Source organism: Rhinopithecus bieti, unplaced genomic scaffold (assembly GCF_001698545.2).
Source record: "Rhinopithecus bieti isolate Rb0 unplaced genomic scaffold, ASM169854v2 scaffold_1557, whole genome shotgun sequence".
NCBI classification, from domain to species: domain Eukaryota; kingdom Metazoa; phylum Chordata; class Mammalia; order Primates; family Cercopithecidae; genus Rhinopithecus; species Rhinopithecus bieti.
Window position 1 is genome coordinate 402,375 of NW_016803512.1, and position 24,269 is coordinate 426,643.

Consider the following 24,269-nt stretch of genomic DNA (forward strand, 5'->3'; position numbering starts at 1 on the left):
GTCGTCCTTCAGAGCTCTCGCTGGCGGAGGCGGTTCCTCTCCCGGAGGTCGCCGCGCGCACCGCGGCGTCCCCTGGGAAGTGTAGTCGGCGCGGGGCCCGAGGCATGCCGGGAGTGGTAGTTCTTTCAGGGTCAGCGGGGTTTCGGGGACAGCTCGCGGCCTTTCGGGGGTTCTCCTGGCTTGGGCCATCCCGGCTTGGCTAGAATTGCCGGCCTGGGGCCGAGGCGCTCGCAGTGGCCTCTTCCGGGCCGGCGTGGATCCGGGCGTCTCCAGCGAGTGGGCCGCGTGCAGCCTCGTCTGGGCTTCTGGGACCAGCCCTGCGCGGCTAGGGGCCCTTGGCCACTGGGTCCCGGGGCGCGTTGGCGAGCGGCCTGAACTGCGGAAGACCCGCGGAGGGAGCGCCTCGCCGGGTGAGCTGGGTGCGCCGGGCCGTTGAGGTGGGGGTGCCAGCCTTTTGTCATTGTTCATGCTGCGATTTTCTGTGCGTTTTCTTCTCAGTAACGGAAATAATAAAAGCAGTAGCTGATGCCCGCCAAGAGCGCTCCGGTGCCAGGCACCGGACTCAGCGCATCACCCGAACGCACTCCGCGCATCCCTGCTAACAGATAGGGTGGCGGGACGCTGTTCCCGCTCTGTCGGGGGAAACCGAGGCAGGGTGGCGAGGTCATTGTCCAGACGTAACTGGGCCTGGGGCTTGGATCAGGATTCCCCTCCCGGCTCTACTACTTTCCGTTGTGACTTTGGGCAGGTCACGACCTGCTGATTCTCAGTCTCCATCACGTCTGTAAATGCGAAGATTAAAAATACTGCCTGGAAAGTACTCACCGCTTCCTGGGAGGAGGTGCGCGTCGCCGCGTGACTGAGGCCTTGCACGGCAGCTTCCCCTGGGCTGGTCGAGGCACCCGCTGGAGCTGGCCCAGCAGAGCCCCAGGTTGGCTCCATGCAGCAGATCGCAGGCTTGGAGGCCCTCACACTTGCCTGGCTGCCCCAGGCAGCCTCTTCCCCTGCTCTCTGTGGGGCAGGCTCGATTTCCACCCCTCCTACCTGGGGTTTGTGTTTGGGCAGCGACGGCTGTTTCCGTCTGTGGATGCCATTAGGGGCGGCACCTGTGGAGTATTATTTAGGAGGGACAGCAAAGCTCTGGCATGTGTCTTGGGTGGGGACAGTGTCTCAATCCTGTTACTTTGGGTAAAGTGGGGTAAGGCCGGACGAAGATGTAGTAAGAGGCTGGGAAAGCTGAGTGGTTGGATTATGCCCACAGTTCCTTGGGGAGAACACAGCACTCCACGGAAGGGCCACTCAGGGCAAGCAGTGGGGTCTGTCACGAGGGTGGAGATGCGGGGAAGCCTCTTTATCATGGCTTCCACAGGGAGGAAAGGGCGAGGCAGGGCAGTCAGGCTGAGGATCAGCTAGCTAGGCTGGAAAGTGGCACCCGAGGAAACTGGATATTCATTGCAACTGTTAGGGCGGGCAGTTTAAAGCTAGCTAAGGACTCCAGACATCCATGGGTGAGTCACAGTTTGCCTAGAGGTAGGTGAGAGGCCCTCAAGTGGAAGTTAAAGAGTCAAAGTGCAGAAATAGAAGTATGGAGAAGGGATGGAGGTTGGCAAATTGCCCTAGTGAACGCTCGTCTTGGTTTACATCATTATGTGGGGTGGCTTTTTTGAGACCTGATGGACGTTATGGGCGGTTGTAACTTCCTCTGTCCAAGCCATCTCCTGACGCCAGGGTTCCTCTTGACACCTGTTTCCTCTGCAGACCCACTGTGTCCACACTGCTCTCCCTGGGCAGAAGCACTGAGGAGGAAGGGATGGCTGTGGATCTGCTGCCCGCTCAGGTGAGAGTGAGTGAAGTCTGTCTTTTTCATCCGTTGGCTTCTGGATGCAGAGGTGGTAGATACGTTTCCAGACTTTGTCCAGGTACTTTTTGGTCCAACTAAAACGATGAAGAATCTGGAGCCTCAAAAGTTTTTCCCAGTGTCTTGGGCTTAGTGAGGGGCTGCTGAGGAATGTGCCTCTTTTGTTCCCAGACCACTCTTAATTCACCCCACTCACTTTGTGGTCAACATTAGAGGCAGTTCTGAGCATATGTTTCCGGCTACAGTGATGCTTAGTGGGGAGAATGGGGCGTGAAGCCGTCTTTGTCTTCACAGAGGATATAGTCACACTTGGGGCTAAGATGTGGAAGGGCCGGAAGACACTCTCCACAAGCATTTACTGAGCCCTGTGTACAGGATCCTGTGCAGCACACAGGGGATGGAAAAAGGAAAGCTGTCATTTCCATCTTCTGGGAGTTCGTGGTATGGATCTTAGGAAACATAATTAAATGTTCAGGGGAAATATCCCGGAAGTGGGGGCATTCTGAGTTTATGCTGGAGGCCAGGACTGGTATTGGTGCTTAGAGAAGACTAAGGGCATCCCAGAAGGAGTTCAGCATGGCTTGGGCTTTGAAGCCCAGAGGTGGGGAGGATGCAGGCCTGGGGCCTTCCCCTCCTAGCGCAGCGGGGATGTTATGCTGTCCAGATGTCCCTCTCACCTGTCTAATTGATGCCTCTATTTCCTTCTCTGATTCTTCTCTTTTTTCCCTGCTAGTTTAGCCTCCCTACCTGGGCTCTTTTATCTTGTTCTTTCCCCATTCGAGATCCATTTTCATTACTTTAACCCTCAGCTTTCTGAGTATCTTCCCCAAATCTGTCCTCAGGCCTGACCTTTTTCCTAGCATTCCTGTCTGTCATTCCGACGTGGAAGTCCCATCTTTCCTTCAACACCAGCTCCCTTTCCTAGTGTTCTCCCTTCTGTGCGTTTTCTCTTCTGCCATAACCCCAAAGCCTATTTTTCATTGACTCCTTTTCCAATAGCCCATAGGCTAGAAATACGGACTCTGGAGCTTGACTTCATGGCTTCGAATCCAAGCTAGCGATGTGGCCCTGAGCAAGTTATTTTATCTCTCTGTACCCCATTTCCTCAATTTTGGTGGGGTTAATAATATACATACCTCACTGAGTTGCTGTGAGCATTAATAACAGTAGTAGATGGGCACAGTAGCTCACACCTATAATCCCAGCATTTTGGGAGGCCAAGGCAGAAGGATTGCTTGAGCCCAGAAGTTTGAGACCAACCTGAGCAACATAGTGAGGCCTTGTCTCTATAAAAAGTTAAAAATAAAGTAGCTGGGTGTGGCAGCTATAGTCCCAGATACTAAGAAGGCTGAGGTAGGAGGATCACTTGAGCCCAGGAATTCGAGGCTGCAAGTGAGCTATGATTGTGCCACTGCACTCCAGCCTGGGCAACAGAGTGAGACCTTGTCTCAAAAAGAACCCCCAAAAGTAGTAACTATAAGCATATTTACTGCCTCCGACTAGCTGGGATTACAGACATGTGCCACCATGCCCTGCTCATTTTTGAATTTCCAATAGAGACAGGATTTCACCATGTTGGCTGGGCTGGTCTCGAACTCCTGGCCTCAAGTGATCCACCTGCCTTGGCCTCCGAAAATGCTGGGATTCCAGGTGTGAGCCCCCACGCCTGGCACTGGTTGAGTATTCTGTAGAATGCCCCTCCATTGTGATTTGTGTGATGTGTTTTCTCATTATTAGCCTGGAGTTTGGGTTTTGGGGAGGAAGGTCACAGAGGTGAAGTGTCAGTCTGATCACATCATACTACAATTGCATACTAATAACATGACTTATCCCTGTTGCTGTTCCTCTTTATCACCTGCCTCAGGCACTGTTTGTCAAGTTTCTCCACTATACAGTTACCTTCTTTTTCTGCCTTCCCATATACTGTATTCCTTGGAAAGACAACACTATGTGTAGCCCACACTTACGGCGTGGCGAGATAGGCAGCACTCCTATAGGTGAAGAATCAACATATATTATTTGGAAATCTGTATGGAGGATTGTCACTTCTCTCCATTTATTTATTTATTCAAACATTTATTTATATCAGTATGGCAACCGTGGCTCTTTCTGCTCTCTGTACATATCAATTATGCTTTAAAAACTTTTTTTTAGTGGTTACCCTATAGTTTTCAATATAAATTTACAATTAATCGAAGTCCACCTTCAAATGACATTATACTGCCCCATGGGTAGTGGAGGTGTCTTATAACAGAGCACTCCCTCTTCCTTCCCCTCCTCCTTATGGCATTGCTGCCATTCATTTCACTCATCTATATGCTGTCACCACCCAGTACACTGTTACTATTATTCATTTAAGCAAATAGTTATCTTGTAAATCAAGAGTAAGGAAAATACAAGATGTTATGTTATCATCATTTGTTCCTTCTCTGTCTTCCTTCCTGTCTTCACATAGATTCAAGTTTCTGATCTACGTTATTTTCCTTCCCCATGACAAGGGAGGACTGCTGGTAATGAATTCCCTTAGTTTTTGTTTGTCTGAGAAAGCTTTATTTCTCATCCTTGTTGAAGGATAATTTCTCTGGATATTGAATTCTACATTGGTGATTTTTTTCCCTCAACACTTTAAATATTTTGTTTCACTCTCTTCTTGTTTACATGTTGCTCATGAGAAAATCCACTGTCATTCTTATCCTTGTTCTCTATAGGTAAGATTTTTTCCCCTGTCTCCTTTCAAGATTTTCCCTTTGACTTTGGTGTTCTAAAGTTTTACTATAATATGCCTAGGTGTAGATATTTTGGTAGTCATCCTGCTTGGCCTTCTCTGACCTTTCTGGATTTGAGGTTTGGGGTCTGCTGCTAATTTTGGAAAATTCTCAGCCATGATTACTTTGGATATTCACCTGCTCTGTTCTCTCTTTCTTCGCCTTATGGCATCCCAATTACATTGTAATTTTAAATGATCAAGTAGAATTGTATTTTTAACATGGAAGTATATACATGCTATATAGTAAGAAGATTAGGGATATGAAATAACAGTAATTATTTATCATTTCTCACAGTTTCTCTGGGTCAGGAATGCAGGTGTGTGGGAGAAACAGCTTGCCACACAAAGGCTGGTGTCTCGGCTGAGAGATGTAAAGACTGGAGGCTATAGAATCATTTGAAGCCTCAGCCGTTCACGTGTCGGGTAGTTGATGCTTGCTGTTGGCTCACTGCTGTGATCACAGATAGGGCTGTTGGAAGGCGCATCTACCCATAATGTCTCCATGTGTCTTGGGCTCACAACATGGTGACTAGGCTCCAAAAGTGAGCATCCAGTGAGCCAGGCGAGAGGTGTATTATTTTACTACCTTTCCTTGGAAGTTACATGCATCATTTCCATTGAATTCTACTGGACAGCTTCAAAGGAAGGAAACATAGAACTCACTTCTTGGTGGGAGAAATGTCAGTGTCACATTAGACAAAGAGCATGTAGGAGGAGAGAGAAATTGATGTGGTCATCTTGGGAAAGTATAATCCTCCACATCTATCAGAATTAAAATATGTATATAGCCTGTAATCCCAGCACTTTGGGAGGCCAAGGCAGGCGGACCACCCTGAGGTCAGGAGTTCAAGACCAGCCTGGCCAGCATGGCAAAACTCTGTCTCTACTAAAAATACAAAAATTAGCTGGGTGTGGTGGCACACGCCTGTAATCCCAGTTACTTGGGAGGCTGAGGCAGGAGAATCATTTGAACCCAGGAGGTGGATGTTGCAGTAAGCTGAGATTACACCACTGCTCTCCAGCCTGGGTGACAAAGCGAGACTCTGTCTCAAAAAAACAAAACAAAACTATATATATGTGTGTGTGTATATGTATATATATATACACACACACATACATATATGTGTATATATATGTGTCTCTTTTTAGCAGAGACAGAGTTTTGCTTTATACACATATATGTACGTGTGTGTGTGTGTGTGTGTGTATATATATATATGCATAGACTTTGATCCAATAATACTTCAGTGTCTAACAGTTTATCTTACAAACATAGGCATACCCAGAGATATCCATATGAGACTGGTCATTGTGCGTTGTGACAGCAAAAAACAGAAACCATCTAAATAATACCAAATAAGGAAAATGGTTAAAATAGTTATGGTATTTATACAGTGGAATATATCATGCAGTAATGAAAAGGAATACACTTTGGAAGGCCACAGTGGGTGGATCATGAGGTCAAGAGATTGAGACCAGCCTGGCCAACATGGTGAAACCCTGTCTCTACTAAAAATACAAAATTAGCTGGGCGTGGTGGTGTGCATCTGTAGTCCCAGCTACTCAGGAGGCTAAGGCAGGGAGGCAGAGGTTGCTGTGAGCCAAGATGGCGCCACTGCACTCCAGCCTGGCGACAGAGTGAGACTCCGTCTCAAAAAAAAAAGAATGAGGTTTGAGGTTGGACATAGTGGCTCACGCCTGTAATCTCAGCTCTTTGGGAAGCTAAGGTGGAAGAATGGCTTAAGGCCAGGAGCTCAAGACCAGCCTGGGCAACATAGCAAGACCCTGGCTCTACAGAAAAACAAGAGAATTATCTGGGCATGGTGGTACACATCTATAGTCCCAGCTACTCGGGAGGCTCAGGTGGGAAGATCACTTGAGCCCAGGAGTTCAAGAGGCTATTGTGAGCTATGATTTATTGCACTACTGCACTCCAGCCTAGGCAACAGAGTGAGACCCTGTCTGTTTAAAAAAAAAAAGATTTCTATATGCGGATGTGATAAAGATCCATGAAATGCTAGTAAAGCAGGATTGAGAATTTTCCCATTAAAAAAGGATACATGTGTAACCACTGCTAGTTACCTGTAGAATGGGACCGCTAATTGGAGTCAGGAGAGAATCCCTAACATGGCACTGCGTGTTCTTTTGTATCCTTTCTATTCTTTAGCGTGTGTCTGTTTTCATATTGTTTAAAAAATAGTCAAAAGAACACATGTGTGTGTAATTGGATATAAAATCTGGAATATATTTCTAAAAGGAACAACTTGTCTTGAGTAATAGGATTTAGTATGATTTACATTGTTTTGTTTTTGTTTTCAATTTATTCATTTTTTTCTGAAATTTAATTTAATTTTAGTTTCTGATTATGTTTAATTTGTATACTTTTAAAAGCAAATGAAATTTTAAAAGAAAAGAATGCTTTTTTTTTTCCTGGAAATATTCTAAGGCCTAGGGGAACAGATTGGCGGTAAAGATGGAAGTTGGGTTTGCCGTGAGTATCCTGTTTACAGCAACATGGAGCCTGTATTAGTGTGCCAGGGCACCATAACAAAATACCAGAGACGAGATGGTCTCAACAATGGAAATGTGTTTTCTTGCAGTTCTGGTGGCTAGAAGTCCAAGATCAAGGTGTGGGCGAGTCTGGCTTCTCCTGAGGCCTCCTTGGCTGGTTGATGGCTGCCTTCTCGCTGCCTCCTGTCACATGGCCTCTCCTGTGCATGAGCATGTCTGTGTCCTAATCTCCTCTTCTTATAAGCACATGCCATGTTAGATTAGGGTCCAGCCATTTTAACTTAATTAATAATCTTTAAAGATCTTGTTTCCAAATACTGTTACATTCTGAGGTATAGGGGTATAAGCCAGAAATAAAATTAGAAGGCCCCCTGCCAGCTGTCTGACTGGACTTCCTTCTCGACCCTCAAACTTTAACCTGAAAGACTGGTTCAGGCCGTGACAGGAAGTAGGGGTTGGACATGCCTCATTGTACCCCTCCAGCATTAATACCAACAGAAACCTTAAGTCTGATAAGAAACATTTACAGTCTATTCTCTCTAAAGCCTGCTACTTGGAGGTTTCATCTGCCTGACAACACCTAGGTCTCCACAACCCCTTATCATGACCCAAACATTCCTTTCTACTGATGATAACTCTTTCAACCAACTGCCAATCAGGATATATTTACCAAAAAATACAGAAATTAGCAGGGCATTGTGGCACGTGCCTATAATCCCAGCTACTCAGGAGGCTGAGGCAGGAGAATCTCTTGAACCTGGGAGGCAGAGGTGGCAGTGAGCCGAGATCACGCCACTGCACTCCAGCCTGGGAGACAGAGCAAGACCCCATCTCAAAAAAAAAAAAAAAAAAAAAAATCACCAGATACTTACTTTTCTAGCTTTAATTATAGATAAGGTACAGGCTTGTGACCCAAGCTGGACCTACTTCAGACTTTCAATCAGGAGCTAGAGATATGAGGAAACAGGAACAGAACAAAGGTCTCCAACCCCCAGTTTTACAGACCGGTACCAGCTCCTGGCCTATTAGGAACCAGGCTGTGCAGCAGGAAGTGAACAGCAGGTGAGCGAGCATTACCAGCTGAGCTCTGCTGCCTGTCAGATCAGCAGCGGCATTAGATTTCACAGGAGCACGAACCCTCTTGTGAACAGTGCATGTGAGGGCCCTAGGTTGTGTGCTGCTTATGAGAATCTAATGCCTGGTGATCTGAGATGGAACAGTTTTATCCTGAAACCATTCCCCCAACCCTGCTGTCTGTGGAAGAATTGTCTTCCATGAAACCTGTCCCTGGTGCCAAAAAGATTGGGGACCTCTGATGTAGAATACAGTTTGGTAATTTGTGGCAACATCAGTAACTTGAATTCCTGGAGGAAGGAGGAGTGGCACAGCAAAAGCAGTAGCTGTCTCATGCTGGTGAGGCTGTACCATCTACTTTTCCATGACAACAGTATTCTCACAAGTCTGGTTTCCTAGTGTGATCCTGGCCATGGTCCAGAATGTTGCTGTCCTAGTTTCTGTTTTATTTTCCAAGCCTAGTTCTGTGACTATCAGTTTCCCTGGAGCTACCTGGTCTTTCATGTAAATGAGCCAAAGTCAGTTTCTATTGCTGGAAACCTAACAAACTTCACATTTCTTATAATCTTCTTATAACGCCACCTGCCACAACCCAGATTCTCATCTTTATTTTAAAAATACAGCTTAGACAACAAGTGTTTCTAAGTGAGAACATGATAAGCATTTTGGGTAGAGTTATCTTTCCTTGTGCAGTACTTTCTCCTCCATTTCCAGATGATTAGCAGCCTTGATCTCTCTCTTTTTTTTTTTTTTTTTTTGAGATGGAGTCTCGCTCTGTCGCCTAGGCTGGAGTGCAGTGGCACAATCTCGGCTCACTGCAAGCTCCGCCTCCCAGGTTCACGCCGTTCTCCTGCCTCAGCCTCCCAAGTAACTGGGACTATAGGCGCCCGGCTAATTTTTTGTATTTTTAGTAGAGATGGGGTTTCACCTTGTTAGCCAGAATGGTCTCGATCTCCTGACCTCATGATCCTCCTGCCTCAGGGATCATGAGGGATTACAGGTGTGTGAGCCTGGGATTACAGGGGTGAGCCACCGCGCCTGGCCCTGATCTCTTTTTTTAAATGCCAGTAGGACTCCCTTAGTCACTGTGAAGAATAAAACACCCTCACACATTGCTACTCACTCTAGGGAGGTGGGGGGAGATACCACACACTCATGAGAACAACTGGATGACATTATTGATAAGATGTCTTTCAGGTCTGGAGTTCTAGAAGTCTGTCATTTTCTTATTTCTTAATATTTAATGAGCTTTGCTAGGCTCACTGAGTTTTTAAAATATATTTTTTAAAAGATACATGTGCTTCCAGCTTCTGGTAATAGAGAAATAGCTCTTTTCAGACTAATTCATCTGTGGATTACTACTACACTCTGGATAAAATATAAGAAACCTTAACGTACTGGAGAGAAATCAAAAGCAGACAGATATTGGACACCTGTGTATATGTGGAAGAAGGAATTGTCACCAGATAAATTTTATGGTTTTACAGCTTTTGCCTGGGAGTAGGCCACAGTCAGCACTAACAGAATGATCAAAACTTGGTCACAAACTTGCAGTCTTACTGGTGTGAAGAACCACAAGATAGAGTTTGAGGCAAACTTAGCAGTTGGAAAGTGAGAGGAGGAATCTTGGGAAGGAGAGAGGCAGAGAAGGGAAGCCCCAAATTCTGTGCACAAACTGTGCCCAAATCTCTAGCTGACCCCTGAACCATACATGCATAGGACAGACTCAGAGTAGCCCAAATAAGAACTGAACAAAGATATTTGATGCTGCCCACTAGAGAGGTGGCAGAGTTTGGAATTTGACTCCAACTAAATGAACTACCTGCTTAAAAAACTCAGTGCTCTTCAAAGGAACATAGCAAAATCCAGAGTTTCTACACATTGTGTACTGTACAATTTCCAGGATAAGGTAGGCATATGAAGAAATGGGGAAGTGCAACCAAAACTCAAGAGGAAGACAATCAGTAGAGACAATGACCTGGAGGACCCAGATATTAGAGTTCACAAAGATTTTAAAACAACTATTATAATTGTACTCAAGGACTTAAAGGAAAATATACATGTAAAGAATGAACTAATAGGAAATGGAAGCAGAGAAATAGAGATTGCGAAAAAAGTAATTCTAGACTATGAAATTTTAGAACTGAAAAATCAGATACCTGAAATTGTAAAAAAAAAAAAAAAAAAAAAAAAAATTAGTGAATAGGCTTAACTTTTGGAAATGAACATAAGTAGAAGTCAGTGACAGTTGAAGATAAACAGAAATTATCCTATCTGAAAAACAGGGAGAAAAAAGAGCCTCAGTTACCAATTAAATGATATTAAAAGGTCTAATATACATGAAGTTAGAGTTCTAGAAGGAGAGGGGACAGAGAATGGGACAAACTATATTAAAAGGAAATAATGGCCTAAAATTTATCAAATTTGGTAAAAAACATAATTTTACAGATTTATAACATTTGATGAATCTCAACCTGGATAAATACAAAGGAGGTCACAGCTATACATATCATTGATCAATGACATGCAGTAGAAATATAGTGTGAACCAAGAATGAAAGCCACATACCTAATATAAAATTTTGTACCAGCCACATTAAAAAAGTAAACAGAAGCAAATAAATTAACTTTAATAATATATTTTCTTTGACCCAGTATGTCCAAATATTATTTCCACATGAAATCAATATAAAATTGTTATTGAGATAACTTGTATATATGTTTGTGTATGTATGTATGTATATGTTGGTGTGTGTGTGTATATATGTTTTTAAGTAAATCACCTGGTATGTATTTTATACAGATAACATATCTCAATTCAGAAGAGCCACATTTCGTGTACTTAGTAGCCACATATAGCTAGCTGGTCTCTACCATATTGGGGAAAGTCATAGAGAAATCACAGAAACCAAAGATTTGAAAGCAGGCTGAAAAAAACTGTACTACATGCAGAGAATCAATATTTGAATGACCATTGGCTTCTCATTAGAAACGACAAAGACCTGAAGCAATAGAATGACATTTTACATGCTGAAAGAGAGAGAGAAAAAAACCAACCCCGAATTCTATATCCAATGAAAATACTCTTCAAGAATCAAGATGAAATAAAGGCATTTTCAGATAAAATAAAATTAAGCTAATTCATTGCCAGCAGGCCTGTACTATAAGATACACTAAAAAGGAAGTTATGTAAGTTAAAAGAAAAATATGCCAGAGGGGAACTCTGATTTTAGGAAGAATGAAGAGCATTAGAAATGGTAGCTATCTGGATAAATATAAAATACTTTTTTTCCCCTCTCGATTTCTTTAAAATGCAGCTGACTGCTTAAAGCAAAATAATACTATTGTATTATAGGAGGGAGTTTACAATGTAGGCAGTTATAATGTAAATAACAACCATGAAGATAGAATTTATTTACATCTGAACTGGAAAAGCTCTATCTTTTATCTGGGAAAGCTCTATATTTTCTCAGGAAATTCTTGGATGTCTATTTTTTTGACTCTTGGCCAAAACAAGAAAAGGCAGCTTTTTTTTTTTTTTTTTTTTTTTGAGACAGAGTCTTGCTCTGTTGCCCAGGCTGGAGTGGTGTGATCTTGGCTCACTGCAGCTTCCCTGGGTTCAAACAATTCTCATGTCTCAGCCTCCTGAGTAGCTGGGACTACAGGTGCATGCAACAAGCCTGGCTAATTTTCTGTATTTTTAGTAGAGATGAGGTTTCACCATGTTGCCCAGGCTGGTCCTGAACTGCTGAGCTCAGGCAGTCCACCCACCTTGGCCTCCCAAAGTGCTAGGGTTACAGGTGTGAGCCATCGAACACAGTCATCAGCTTGTGTGAGTTTGTTGTTGTTTTGTTTTGTTTGTTTTTTCAGAAGGAGTTTTGCTCTGTCTCAAGTGATTCTTCTGCCTCAGCCTCCCGAGTAGCTGGGATTACAGGCATGCGCCACCACTCCGGGCTAATTTTTGTACTTTTTTTTTTTTTTTTCAGTAGAGATGGAGTTTCACTGTGTTGGCCAGGAAGGTCTTGAACTCCTGACCTCAGGTGATCCACCTGCCTCTGCATCCCAAAGTGCTGGGATTACAGGTATGAGCCACCATGCCCGGCCTGGCTTGTGTATTTTTAAGATCTCAATGCCAGTGGCTACTCCTGGTAAGCTTCCTTACTGATGGCTTGCGACTGGCCTGAAAGATTTGACAGGACTTGCTTGATTACATAAAATGCCCCTGCTGAGAGTTCCTCCTTTGAGCTCTCCGACACCAAGATTCTTCACACAGATCCAGAGTCATGGCATGGTCTGTGCAAATAAGGGAGGCTGCACGTGGAGTGTCTCTTGGCTTTCTAGTGCTTCCCTGAAGTCTGTCTCTTGCTGTGTGGTACCTTTTGCCTTTAAATAAACACCTTAACGTGAATATGCTCAGTGTTAAGTTCGGTGAGTGCCGTCAACTCTCTGAACTGGGAAAATCTGTCACAACTATAGCATAAAGAAGAGTGGTGATGTCCTCTATACTTGCAAGATTCTTGCATTCTACGTGAAACGATACCTTAGCTCTAAATAGGTGATGAGTAACCAAAAATGTGTATTATAATTATTCAAGTAACCACTAAAAATACAAAGAGGTCTAACTAAAAAGTCAACATATAAATTAAAATAGGCCGGGTGTAGTGGCTCATGCCTGTAATTCCAACATTTTGGGAGGCTGAGGCAGGTGGGCCATGAGGTCAAGAGATCGAGACCATCCTGGCCAACACTGAAACCCCGTCTCTACTGAAAATACAAAAATTAGCTGGTGGCACACGCCTGTAGTCCCAGCTACTCAGGAGGCTGAGGCAGGAGAATTGCTTGAACCTGGGAGGCAGAGGTTGCAATGAGCTGAGATCGTGCCACTGCACTCTGGCCCGGCGACAGAGCGAGACTCTGTCTCAAAAAATATATATAAATATAGTAAAGTGGAATTTAAGAAAATTCAAAGCAAAGGAACACACAAACATATACACACAATCTCCCTAAGTGTAAAAAACTGTAAGCCTAATGATAGGGTATAAAGTAATAAGTGAAAGATTGCTTTTCTGCCCCTCTCCACAAATATCAAAGAATAACGAAGGTGACAGCTTGTATTCTTCCAGATAGTTTTGCATGCATCATATATGTATATACAGATATAGAGTTTTTAAACAAATACGGATTCTTTTGTGGCTGGTTTTTTCATATGAATCAATAATATATCAAGGTCAAATTCCAGTGTCATATAGATCTACCTCATTCTATTTAATGGCTGCATAACATTTCATGGCATCAATATACTGTAATTTGCTTCTCCCTTCCCTTATTGATAGATATGTAGGTGGTCTTCAATTGTTCACATTGTATTTCTTTCTTACTGCTGCTGTAACAAATTACCACAAATGCAGCATCTTAAAACAGCATAAATGTATTCTTTTACAGTTCTGGAGGTCAGAAGTCTGAATTCAGTTTTGCTGGCTTGAGGTCAGGCTGTTGGCAGGGCTGGGTCCTTCTAGAGGCTCTCAGGGGAAAATCTATTTCCTTGCCCTTTTCACCGTCTAGTGTTTCCCTGCAGCCCTTGGCTTGTGGCCCTTTCATCCATCTTCCAAGCATAGCACTCCACTCTCTGCTTCTGTCATCACATCACCTTCTCTTGAGAAAGGTCCCAGGCTGGTATTTACACTCCTTGTTGGCAGGAACTTTGCCTGTCTTCCCCTACTCCCACTGCATGTGGCATGTGGCATTGTTCCCAGTGAGTACTCCATAAACACTTGTTTAAATAGCTAATGGATGGTTCCAAAAATTACATAAACAGTTGATGTGAAATACTTAGAATCCTGAGGCTTTCTGTCCATCCCACTGTCACTTTCTTAACTGTGTCTTCCGTTGAAGAAGACGGTCCTGGGCGAGCAGGAGTGCGTTTGCCATTACAGGAGTCCGTGACATTCAGGGATGTGGCCGTGTTCTTCAGCCAGGATGAGTGGTTGCACCTGGACTCTGCCCAGAGAGCCTTGTACCGGGAGGTGATGCTGGAGAACTACAGCAGCCTGGTCTCACTGGGTAAGACTTTTTGCCTATGACGAAGAATCTGTTATAGGAACGCCTCACAGATCCATCTTTGGGGTTCCGAGCCTGTAGTTTTTTACGCTAGTGAGCCCCTGGGAAAGGTTGAATTGCTGCAGAGTTGAAAGTGTACGTTCCTGTTGTGATGCCCTTCTTGCTATTTGTTTCTCTACCCTCCACTCTCCCTCACGTCCCACCGCCAGTCAGAGTTTCCTCCTTGGAGTAGGCCAATGAGTAGATCCCAGTTTAGATTCTGGAAAACATATAGGGCCCCCCATCTTAGAGGTATTCATTGCCAGGGCCCTATAATGTTTCTGAACTGAGACCTTCCCCATCCATTGACAGCTCCAGTGCCCCTGAGAAGTGCTAGTGCTGCCTTGTCTGCCTCTCAGGCCTTGTGTCCTTTGCTGTGTCGGTTCAGAGTGAGTAGTATGGGAGTTCTTGGATTGCTCTTCATGCTATTTGTTCAAGCTTCCTTTCCTTCCTCATGAGCAGGGAGTCCATTTTCAATGCCAAAGTTGATTCATCAGTTGCAACAAGGAGAAGACCCCTGCTTGGTGGAAAGAGAAGTCCCTCCAGATACCTGTCTAGGTAAGTGAGAGGCTGGGAAATGGGCACAAGAGAGTCTTTATAGACAAGTAGGTCACAAAGAGGCAGTTCTTGGGAAACTCTTGGAAACACTGAGTTCTATTGAGATGCTCAGGCCAGTTGTACTTTGTTTGAGTTGTATAGGTTAAAGTACACACAATTACCTAATTGCAGTTATCTAATGTTAACCTATTTTCTGTCACGGATTGATGAAAGGAAATCAGGTTTCAACAGAGAGTAGTTTAGAGTCACCTCAAACTAAATCTTTTCACCCAGAATCAAAGCTGAGGTTGGGGCTTGGACATATTTCAGGACTTTAAGACATACTGACTTCAAATCTCCTGCAGGTTTTCATTATTCTCAAGAGATTCCTACAAAGAGAGTGAGTGCAGTCTTTTGGTTGCAGCTTATTAGAAGAAATGAATATGTCTCTCTTTGTGATGAAATAAAAAGGGGAAAATACAAAGAAAGGTAATATGAAAAAAACTGTTATTCTTCCAATCACCAGGGATAGACTGTTGCACAGGGGCAGTTTTCTCCGTATTTTCCTCTTTTTTATAATGAGCATCTTAAACTTCAATCACATAGAATCGTCACAGTCATGCTGCAGGGCTGTTGTAATTTTCAAAACCTGAATGTCCCCCCACTCCTTTTTTTTTTTTTTGAGATGATTCTCTGTCACCTATGCTGGAGTGCAGGGTGTGATCACAGCTCACTGCTCTGTCACCCAGGCTGGAGTGCAGGGTGTGATCACAGCTCACTGCTCTGTCACCCAGGCTGGAGTGCAGGGTGTGATCACAGCTCACTGCACTCTCTGCCTCCCAGGCTCAAGCGATCCTTTCACCTCAGCCTCCTGAGTAGCTGGGACCACAGGTGCGTGCCACCACACCTAGCTAATTTTTTGTATTTTTGATAGAGATGGGGTTTCACCATGTTGTCCAGGCTGGTCTCAAACTCCGGAGCTCAGGTGATCCACCTGCCTCAGCCTCCCAAAGTGCTGGGATTACAGGTGTGAGCCACCGTGCCCAGCCTTCCTCTTTTTAACAGACTGTTTCCCCCTTCGCAGACTACGATATAAAATCAGTCACATGAAATAAAGAAATTTAAGAAAACCAATCCAAATATTTAAAAAAGTATTGGGTATGGAGTTTCAGAGAGAACATGGGGAGATAATATAATGAAAGGGACATGTGAGTAAGAAGGAGAAAGTAGACAGGCTGCCTGCTTCATTGCCTGGTATATGCAGAGTGGAAAACGATGACAGAGTGGAGTATCCCATGGAATTCAACGTGGGCTTCTCATTTGGCATTTTTCTGTATCCTCATATCTTCTACCCAGCCTGTTCTTCTGCATCTAACTTTACTCTACCTGGGTGGAATCACTTCATTTTCATTGTTCATTTGTCCTGTGTATTCTCCCATGCCATTCCTTAACCCATTCACCCCTTTCCTTTATCCCATCCTGTTCTTCCCAAGATTCAGGTCAGCATTTGAAATCTGATTGTACGCTCTGCTTTTATATATACTGTTACCAGTTTTCTTGTCTCACTGATACATCCGTTTGTTTCTTCCAGCAGAGGAGGCATTAATTCTTCTGATTCGTTTTAGGTTCCAAGACTTGGCCTGAAACAGAAGCATTGCCTCATAGACAGGACATTTTTATAGAAGAAACGTCTCAGGGAATGATAAAGGAAGAATCCATTAAGGATGGTCACTGGGACATTAACTTTGAAGAAGCTGTGGAATTTGAGAGCAGGACAGAAGAAGAGCAAGAGAAGAAACCTCTTAGGCAAATGATAGTCTTGCATGATGAAACCATTGGTGAAGATGGAAACCATACAAGTCTTGAACTGGAGAAAAGCTTATTTATAAATACAGCTCTTGTCGCACAACAGAGTGTTCCTATAGAAAGGATACCCAATATGTATTACACATTTGGGAAAGATTTTAAACAGAATTTTGATCTTATGAAATGCTTCCAAATTTACCCAGGAGGAAAACCTCACATCTGTAATGAATGTGGGAAGAGCTTCAAGCAGAATCTTCATCTTATTGAACATCAGAGAATTCATACAGGTGAGAAACCCTACAAATGTAATGAGTGTGAAAAAACCTTCAGCCACAGATCATCCCTTCTTTCTCATCAGAGAATTCATACTGGAGAGAAACCTTACAAGTGTAATGAATGTGAGAAAGCATTTAGCAACAGTTCAACCCTTATCAAACATCTGAGAGTGCATACCGGAGAGAAACCGTATCGATGTAGGGAGTGTGGTAAAGCCTTTAGCCAGTGTTCAACCCTCACTGTACATCAGAGAATTCATACTGGGGAGAAACTCTATAAATGTGGTGAATGTGAGAAGGCCTTCAACTGTAGAGCAAAACTTCACAGGCATCAAAGAATCCATACAGGCGAGAAACCCTATAAATGTAGTGAGTGTGGGAAGGGTTACAGCCAGTTTACCTCTCTAGCTGAACATCAGAGGCTTCATACTGGAGAACAGCTGTATAAATGCTTGGAATGTGGGAGAACCTTCACACGTATTGCAACCCTTATTGAACATCAGCGCATTCACACTGGACAAAAACCTTATCAGTGCAATGAATGTGAGAAAGCCTTCAACCAGTATTCATCCTTTAATGAACATCGGAAAATTCATACTGGGGAAAAACTTTATACATGTGAGGAATGTGGGAAAGCCTTTGGTTGCAAATCTAACCTTTATAGGCATCAGAGAATTCATACCGGAGAGAAGCCGTATCAGTGTAATCAGTGTGGAAAGGCGTTCAGCCAGTATTCATTTTTAACGGAACATGAGAGGATCCACACTGGGGAGAAACTGTATAAATGTATGGAATGTGGGAAAGCCTACAGTTACAGATCAAACCTTTGTAGACACAAAAAAGTTCACACTAAAGAGAAACTCTATAAATGGAAGGAATATGGGAAACCGTTAATCTGCAGCTCCTCACTCACTCAGTATCAGAGATTTCTTAGAGGAGATAAGGCCTATGAGGCTTAGTTCATCTCCCAAATAATCCAGGACTTCTCATTGGGGAATAAGGAGAATAGTCAATAGGGTACAAACTCCTAATAGATTTGCCTTTTTTACTTCTCCTGAAGGAAATATGTTAGTTGCCACTAAGTAATGATAAAATGATCAGTGAAATTATGAAGAGCACTGACTTGTTACGTTTTAAAAGAACCATAAATTTGAAGGTTTCTAAAACCTATGAATATTTAATTAATAGAAAAAATGTAAAAGGCCTAACTTTTAAAAAATCATGAAAATAGTTAAATATACATTTTGTTTCTCTCATAAGACCATATTCCCTTTATAAGAGTAAGCTTCAATGTGTGAATTTTCTTTTAAAAACAGTCACTGAGTTATTAATAATGTAAATAAGTGTGTGGCCTTCTTTAAAATAGCCGGCCAACATAGGAGGTGCTTATTTTCATAAAGGGAAGCTAAACATAAAAAGGAATTATTTAAATTTAACTCTTCACGTGGAAATAATAAAGCTCTTCTTATGAGCTGTCCCACCAGCAACTTAGATATGTAAACATACGTATATACACATATGCGTGTGTGTGTGTGTAAACGTAAAAGTCCTTTATTATTAAAAAAATGTAGTTTTATTAATTTAGAATTTAGTTCTTAAAATCTTGCCCAAAGGTAGACTCTTACTTATCTTCTGTCATTTCTTAAATTGATGTCATTTTATATAACTGAACTGAGTACTATTATAGTACCGTAGAAGGCGGATTAACTGAAGCAGCTGGAAAGACTGTCAAGCACATACTTTGTTATCTGTTGCACAAGCGGTATATTTGGCAGAACCTGAGGCTACATGTCTGGTAGCTCATTAGATCCAGGAGAGGTTTAATTATAGCCTTTCATTGTACTAATGAAGAACCTGAACTTCGTGAACAGAGTCAAGACTAGAATCTGGGTCTTCGGTTCTGGTGTTTTGTGATGATTATAGACTTATTTCCAACCTGAGGTCCCAACAGTCCTATTTGTTTTGTAGCCTGGTTAGACATAGTTGCAGTAATTTAAAGTTACTGTTTTATCTATAAGGGTTTCCTCTCACCTTAATCTTAATAATTGACTCACAACTATATTCTTTTTTCTTATGAGTCCCTAATTATGCCTGCTTTTATTATAATTGTACTTAAATCTGTAAAGCTAGCTGCGGTCCAGATAGTGTAATTGCTTTTGGTTACTTCACATGTAAGATTGCCTTCTTATTACACATATTTTAGGAATTATTTTGTGGAAAGTTATATATGAAGAGTTAATTATTAAGCATTCTTTTCATCAATTTAAATGTTTAGTTCCCCCCAGGCGTTTTTCCTCCAACTTTATATTTGACTTTCATTCAATTCACAGTTGGTATCATAAAAAAAAAATTATTCTAATACAATTAGCTAGACCTTCTGAGAAAAATATTAGAATTAAATCCAAGCAGTCAGTATATTTCTTAATTGACTGGTTTTAGCTTATCAGAAAGTTATTGTTTTATGTATTTAAATACATTTACAAAGAAAATGAGGCTTTTAAACAGACCTCAATATTTAACATTGTACCCAGTAGTGGTGAGCATGCTTAGTACCCAAATTTTGGTTCCTAAATGCCATTCCCCACTAACAGGAACCAGGGTTCCTTGGAGAAGTGGCTGATTCCATGTTTGGAGCAGGGGAAGTGGGTGGTGTGGCTAAAATACTTTTTTTATTAAGAAAATAAAATAAAAAGCAAGATAGTATTTGAAGACTAATGGGGTAATGTCAGAAGGGGACAGGCGCCCAGTCGAAGGTATTCTCACGGGCCAAATTTAGGACAACTTAAAATCAAAAAGAATAATCACTGATATTGCTGATAATGCTAAGAAGGAAAATAAGTTCATAATGATGAAAGTAAAAAAGAAAACTCGTTATAAAATTATTTGAAGAATGTCTTCTTTTAAATGTACACAGAGTGATAGATTTGGAAAACTAACCATTTTACAACCCTTAATGTGATTAAATCTGGCAAAAATCAATGGTAAAACCCATTAGGTGAAAAAAATTTTAAGGAACTTTGTTTACAAGGTGTCAGAAGATCACAGATACCTATTGCAAAAGAATTGCCTTTACAGTGAGATTTGGCTGTCAAACTGCATTTCCCTACTTCTGGAATAAGCCAACATTATGTGGCTCTTGATAGGATGCAGTATGAAGCATGTGTGATCATCCTTGATGTACTGCCAAAAATGTTTACCCCAAATTTAACTAAATCTTTTGTCTAGACTTATCTTCCTATTTAAAGAAATACAAGGAGTAGAGGAACAAGTTGAATCACACATTATGGAAATAGACAAGTCCAGAGTTGGTACAGGACAACTGGTCTGGAATTTTTTTTTAAGTTTATTTTAAAATGGTTTTCTTAAATGTACTTTTTAAGCACAACATGAGGAAGGTGTTAAAACTGGTGTAATAGCTCCAAAGAATAAGTATTCCAGATTTTGGGAGGAATGAAGAGGGAGATATTCAGAAACCTTCACCAGATTCCACCCACCTTGATCATAGTGGATTAATGATGTGCTTTGTGGATGTGGTTAGTCAATGACACCAGCTTGACGGATCTTTCTGCTCCACACCCCATTGAGTTATCTGGTCCCCTTGGCTGATGAAGAACCATTAGGCGAGGAGCACTGGCATCCAGGGTGATGTTCTTCAAGTGACTGACCAACCGCTCAGGTCGAGGAGCTGCAACAGCCTTGGGGCCCTCACAGACTCGCCACACATTCCAGGCACTGCACTTGCCAGTGCGCTGATTAAGAGTCACTGAGAACTCCACCTCATCTCCTGCCTGGAGCCCAAGGCCATCCTCAACTTCATTCACATGGAAAAAGAGCTTCTTGCTATCTCCTACTTCATAGTTAATGAAGCCAAACTGATCTTTCACACATTCCACTGTGGCCCTACGCAGGGGTGTGAGGTTGTAAGCCATAGTTTGTGCATTTTGACCCTCGTCTGGACTTTTCAAAAAGCAAATGTAATACAATAAAGAGTGGTCTCTTCTAGATTAAGGCAAGAGGGATAATCAAATGGAAAGTGTGATCCTTTATTAGCTTCTGATTCATAAAAAACTATAAAAGACATTTGGGGGGCTATTTGGGGAAATAGGAAGATAGAATGGGTATTAGATAAATGTGGTGTGTTTGATTTTTCTAGAAGTGGTAATTGAGTTACGTTGGATAATGTTCTAATTCTTAGGAGATGCATGCAGAAGTTTTTTTAAGTTTGAAAAGTCATGATGTTGGCAGCATATTTTCAAATATGTACAAAATTAGTCAACTTTTTTTTGTGGTGGATGTAGAGATGTTCATTGGTCATTTAAAAAATTTTTCTATATGTGTCAATTTTAATAAAATTAATGCAAAAGTGATTGGATAAAGTGATGAATCTTTCAATCAGAATTCTTCATTTATATTCTTAGGAAGTTCCTGTTTGAGAGTTAATCCTCCAGTGATGTAATTGTTGGAAATAAAGTAACTAGGTGGTACTGGGTTCCCTTTAAATGGAATGAGCATGCTCCACTTTCTCTCTCATGCTAAATGTAACTAAGGCATGGAGCAGCTGTCTGGGCACCCCCAAAAGTAATAACAGGCAGATTTGGGAAGGAAACTGGAATTTGAAAGGAGATCATTGTGGCACTCTTGGGCATTCCTGTGGTGAGGACAGAGATGGCTGAGCAGGCATCTAAACCTCAGTTAAGAATCCTTCACTCTGGTTAGAGGATCTCTGGGCCAAAAAGGTTTAGGAGAATCCCCATTGCTTTTCTTCCCTCACTATCTTCCTGCTACTTGGACCTGGAAGTGATGTATCCATGAGGTGTGTAGCAGAGAGGAGAACCTAAACCCTTGGATTTCTAACCTGAAGATCAGGAAGAGGAAGTGGCTCCTGAGAGCTGGAAGGTGTCAAGATGGTGACAAAGATAAGGAAGCTCAAGAAAGTGATCTCATAACAGTTGTTTATGCAATCTGGGGCTCTCCCCTGGTCTATACATGTATAGGTCTGACGCGATAATTGTTCAGGTCTGACACTGGGCGAAGAGAGATCCAAATAACACTGAAAATACTTAGAAAACTGGACTGACATTAGAACCACAGCCCATAGAAGATGGATTGGAACTGGTGACCAAGACTTAATCAGTTAAATTGCCTGCTGGAAAAAATACCCTAACATTTTCTGGAAGAATTGAATACCCAGAGGCCCATAATATTCAAAATGTCCAGGATGCAATGCAGAATCACATGAAATACATAAATCAGGAAACTTTCAACAATTCACAGGAAAGACAACAGACACTAACCCCAAGATGACACAGATGTTGGAATTATGAGATGAAGACTTTAAAGTAGATATTATAACAATGTTTCAGAAAGTGTGGCCATTCCAGAAATTGATGAAATGTCAAACTTTTCAGTAGGAAAATAGTAATTTGACTCACTTCTAATAAATAGAATATGATAGAAGTGATGCGGTGTCACTTAAAATATTTGGTTATGAAAAGGCTATGGCTTCTGCACAGGCATGTGCTCTCTTGAATCACTTGTCCTTTGGGAAGCCAGTGGCCTTATTGTGAGGACACTTAGCCTATGGAGAGTTCCACATAGTAAGTAACTGAAGCCCATGGCCAACAGCCAGCAACAAACTGGCCTTCTAGCAACCATGTGAGTGAGGTTAGAAGTGGATCCTCCCTTGCCTGAGCCTTCAAATAGGACTGCAGCCACAGCCAACTACTTGCCCATAACCTCATGTGAGACACCGAGTCAGAAAGACCTAGCTAAATCACTCACTTCTGGCTTCTTAAGCCCCGGAAACTCTGGGTTAGTAAATGTTTTAACTGGTAGGTTTTGGGGTAATTTGTTATGCATCAACAGATAACTGATACAGAACTTGGTACTTGGAGGTGCGCAGCTGCCATAATGAAAACCCAAAATATGGAAGTGGTTTTGGAACTTGGCAGTAGGTATTAAGTAGGCATGTGCTGGTAAAAAACTAAAGTGCTTTGAAGAAACGATAGCAGCCTCATGGTCTGACAAGGCTGTAGATGAGGACTTCCAGAAAAGTGAGGTAAATGTTTATGGAAAACTGGAGGAAGGAAGAACTTCTGTAGTGGCAGACTGAAAGTAAAACATGTGCCTAATATGATCTCACTAGAGAGATTTCCTGGCTGAGTGTTGCAGGTGCCATCTGGCTTCTTGATTATAGTAACATGATGAGAGATTAAAAACTATAGGAAAGACCATCAAGCAAAAGGATCCAGGGCTCAATGGTTTTGGAAGTAGTCTCATCAAGAGAACAGGATTTGCTAAAATTGAGAAATCACTTCTCAGCAAAGATCAAATGTAGAGAACTCCTTGGAAAACACCCTCCAATGATGAAGCTCATTATAATATTTAATAAAATTAATAAAAGAGTTGACAAGGGTGTGGAAAAATTGGAACCTTCACACACTGCTGGTGGGAGTATAAAATGGTGCAGCCTCTTTGGAAAACAGACTGGAATTTACTTCGAAGATTAAAGATAGAGTTACCATGTGACTTAGCAATTCCACTCCTAAATTTATACCCAAGAGAAATGAAAACAAACATTGATATATGTACATGAATGTTCATAGCAGCATTATTGATAATAGAAAGTGGAGACAACCCAATGTTCATCAGCCAATGAATGAGTAGGCAAAATGTGGCACATTTGTATGATGAAACGTTGTCAATAAAAAGAAAACACTGATAAATGCGACAACATGGATCAACCTTGAAAATGTGCTGAGTGAAGGAAGCCAGTAACAAAGGACCACATATTGGATGGTTCCATTTATATGTGATTTTCCGAATCAGCAAATCCGTAGAGACAGAAAGTAGATGATTGATCTCCAAGGGCTTTAGAGGGTTGGAGAAAATGTGGGGTGACTGATAATGGATGTGAAGTTGCTTTTTGGAATAATGAAAATTTTCTAAAATCATTCTAATTATTGCGCAACTCCGAATATACTACAAGGCTTTGGATTGTACACTTTATATGGGTGGATTGCATGGTATGTGAATTCTATCTCAATTGAGTTTGTTGTAAACAACCTATTGCAAATGCTTATCTGTTAATGCCAATCTGTAATAAAATTTTATGTGGTTCATCTTTGTAAATGTTCTTTCACACTGATAGCATTGTCAGATGCTGATATCTGTCCATAAGCATATTATTTCAATTGGGCATATCCAGTGCTTGGAAGTCATTTATAGAATTTCGTTAGATTCTTTGGATGTTTGCCTTTCAGCACACTGTTGCATTGCAGATTAATCAGAAGAGTTGGGTGGATCCTCCTCAGTTGTACTGTTAAGTGAATTTTGAAATATGTATA

The 24,269-nt window shown here is 42.0% G+C and overlaps 1 protein-coding gene across 6 annotated transcripts; it reads left to right on the top strand.

Moving 5' to 3' along the window:
• The first annotated feature begins 115 nt into the window (after nucleotides 1–115).
• On the top strand, nucleotides 116–24,042 carry ZNF354C (zinc finger protein 354C). Of its 6 annotated transcripts, XM_017888147.1 has the most exons (6): nucleotides 116–410; nucleotides 1,759–1,837; nucleotides 14,143–14,269; nucleotides 14,768–14,863; nucleotides 15,208–15,331; nucleotides 16,468–16,555. In XM_017888147.1, the coding sequence occupies exons 2-6, from the start codon at nucleotides 1,811–1,813 to the stop codon at nucleotides 16,484–16,486; spliced, it is 393 nt and encodes a 130-aa protein (XP_017743636.1). In that variant the 5' UTR covers nucleotides 116–410; nucleotides 1,759–1,810; the 3' UTR covers nucleotides 16,487–16,555. The 6 variants fall into 6 exon arrangements, with proteins under 6 accessions (XP_017743636.1, XP_017743612.1, XP_017743621.1 ...); XM_017888123.1 differs by lacking the exon at nucleotides 15,208–15,331 and having other exon boundaries at nucleotides 16,468–24,042; XM_017888132.1 differs by lacking the exons at nucleotides 116–410; nucleotides 15,208–15,331 and having other exon boundaries at nucleotides 1,765–1,837; nucleotides 14,102–14,269; nucleotides 16,468–24,042.
• Nucleotides 24,043–24,269: the final 227 nt, after the last annotated feature.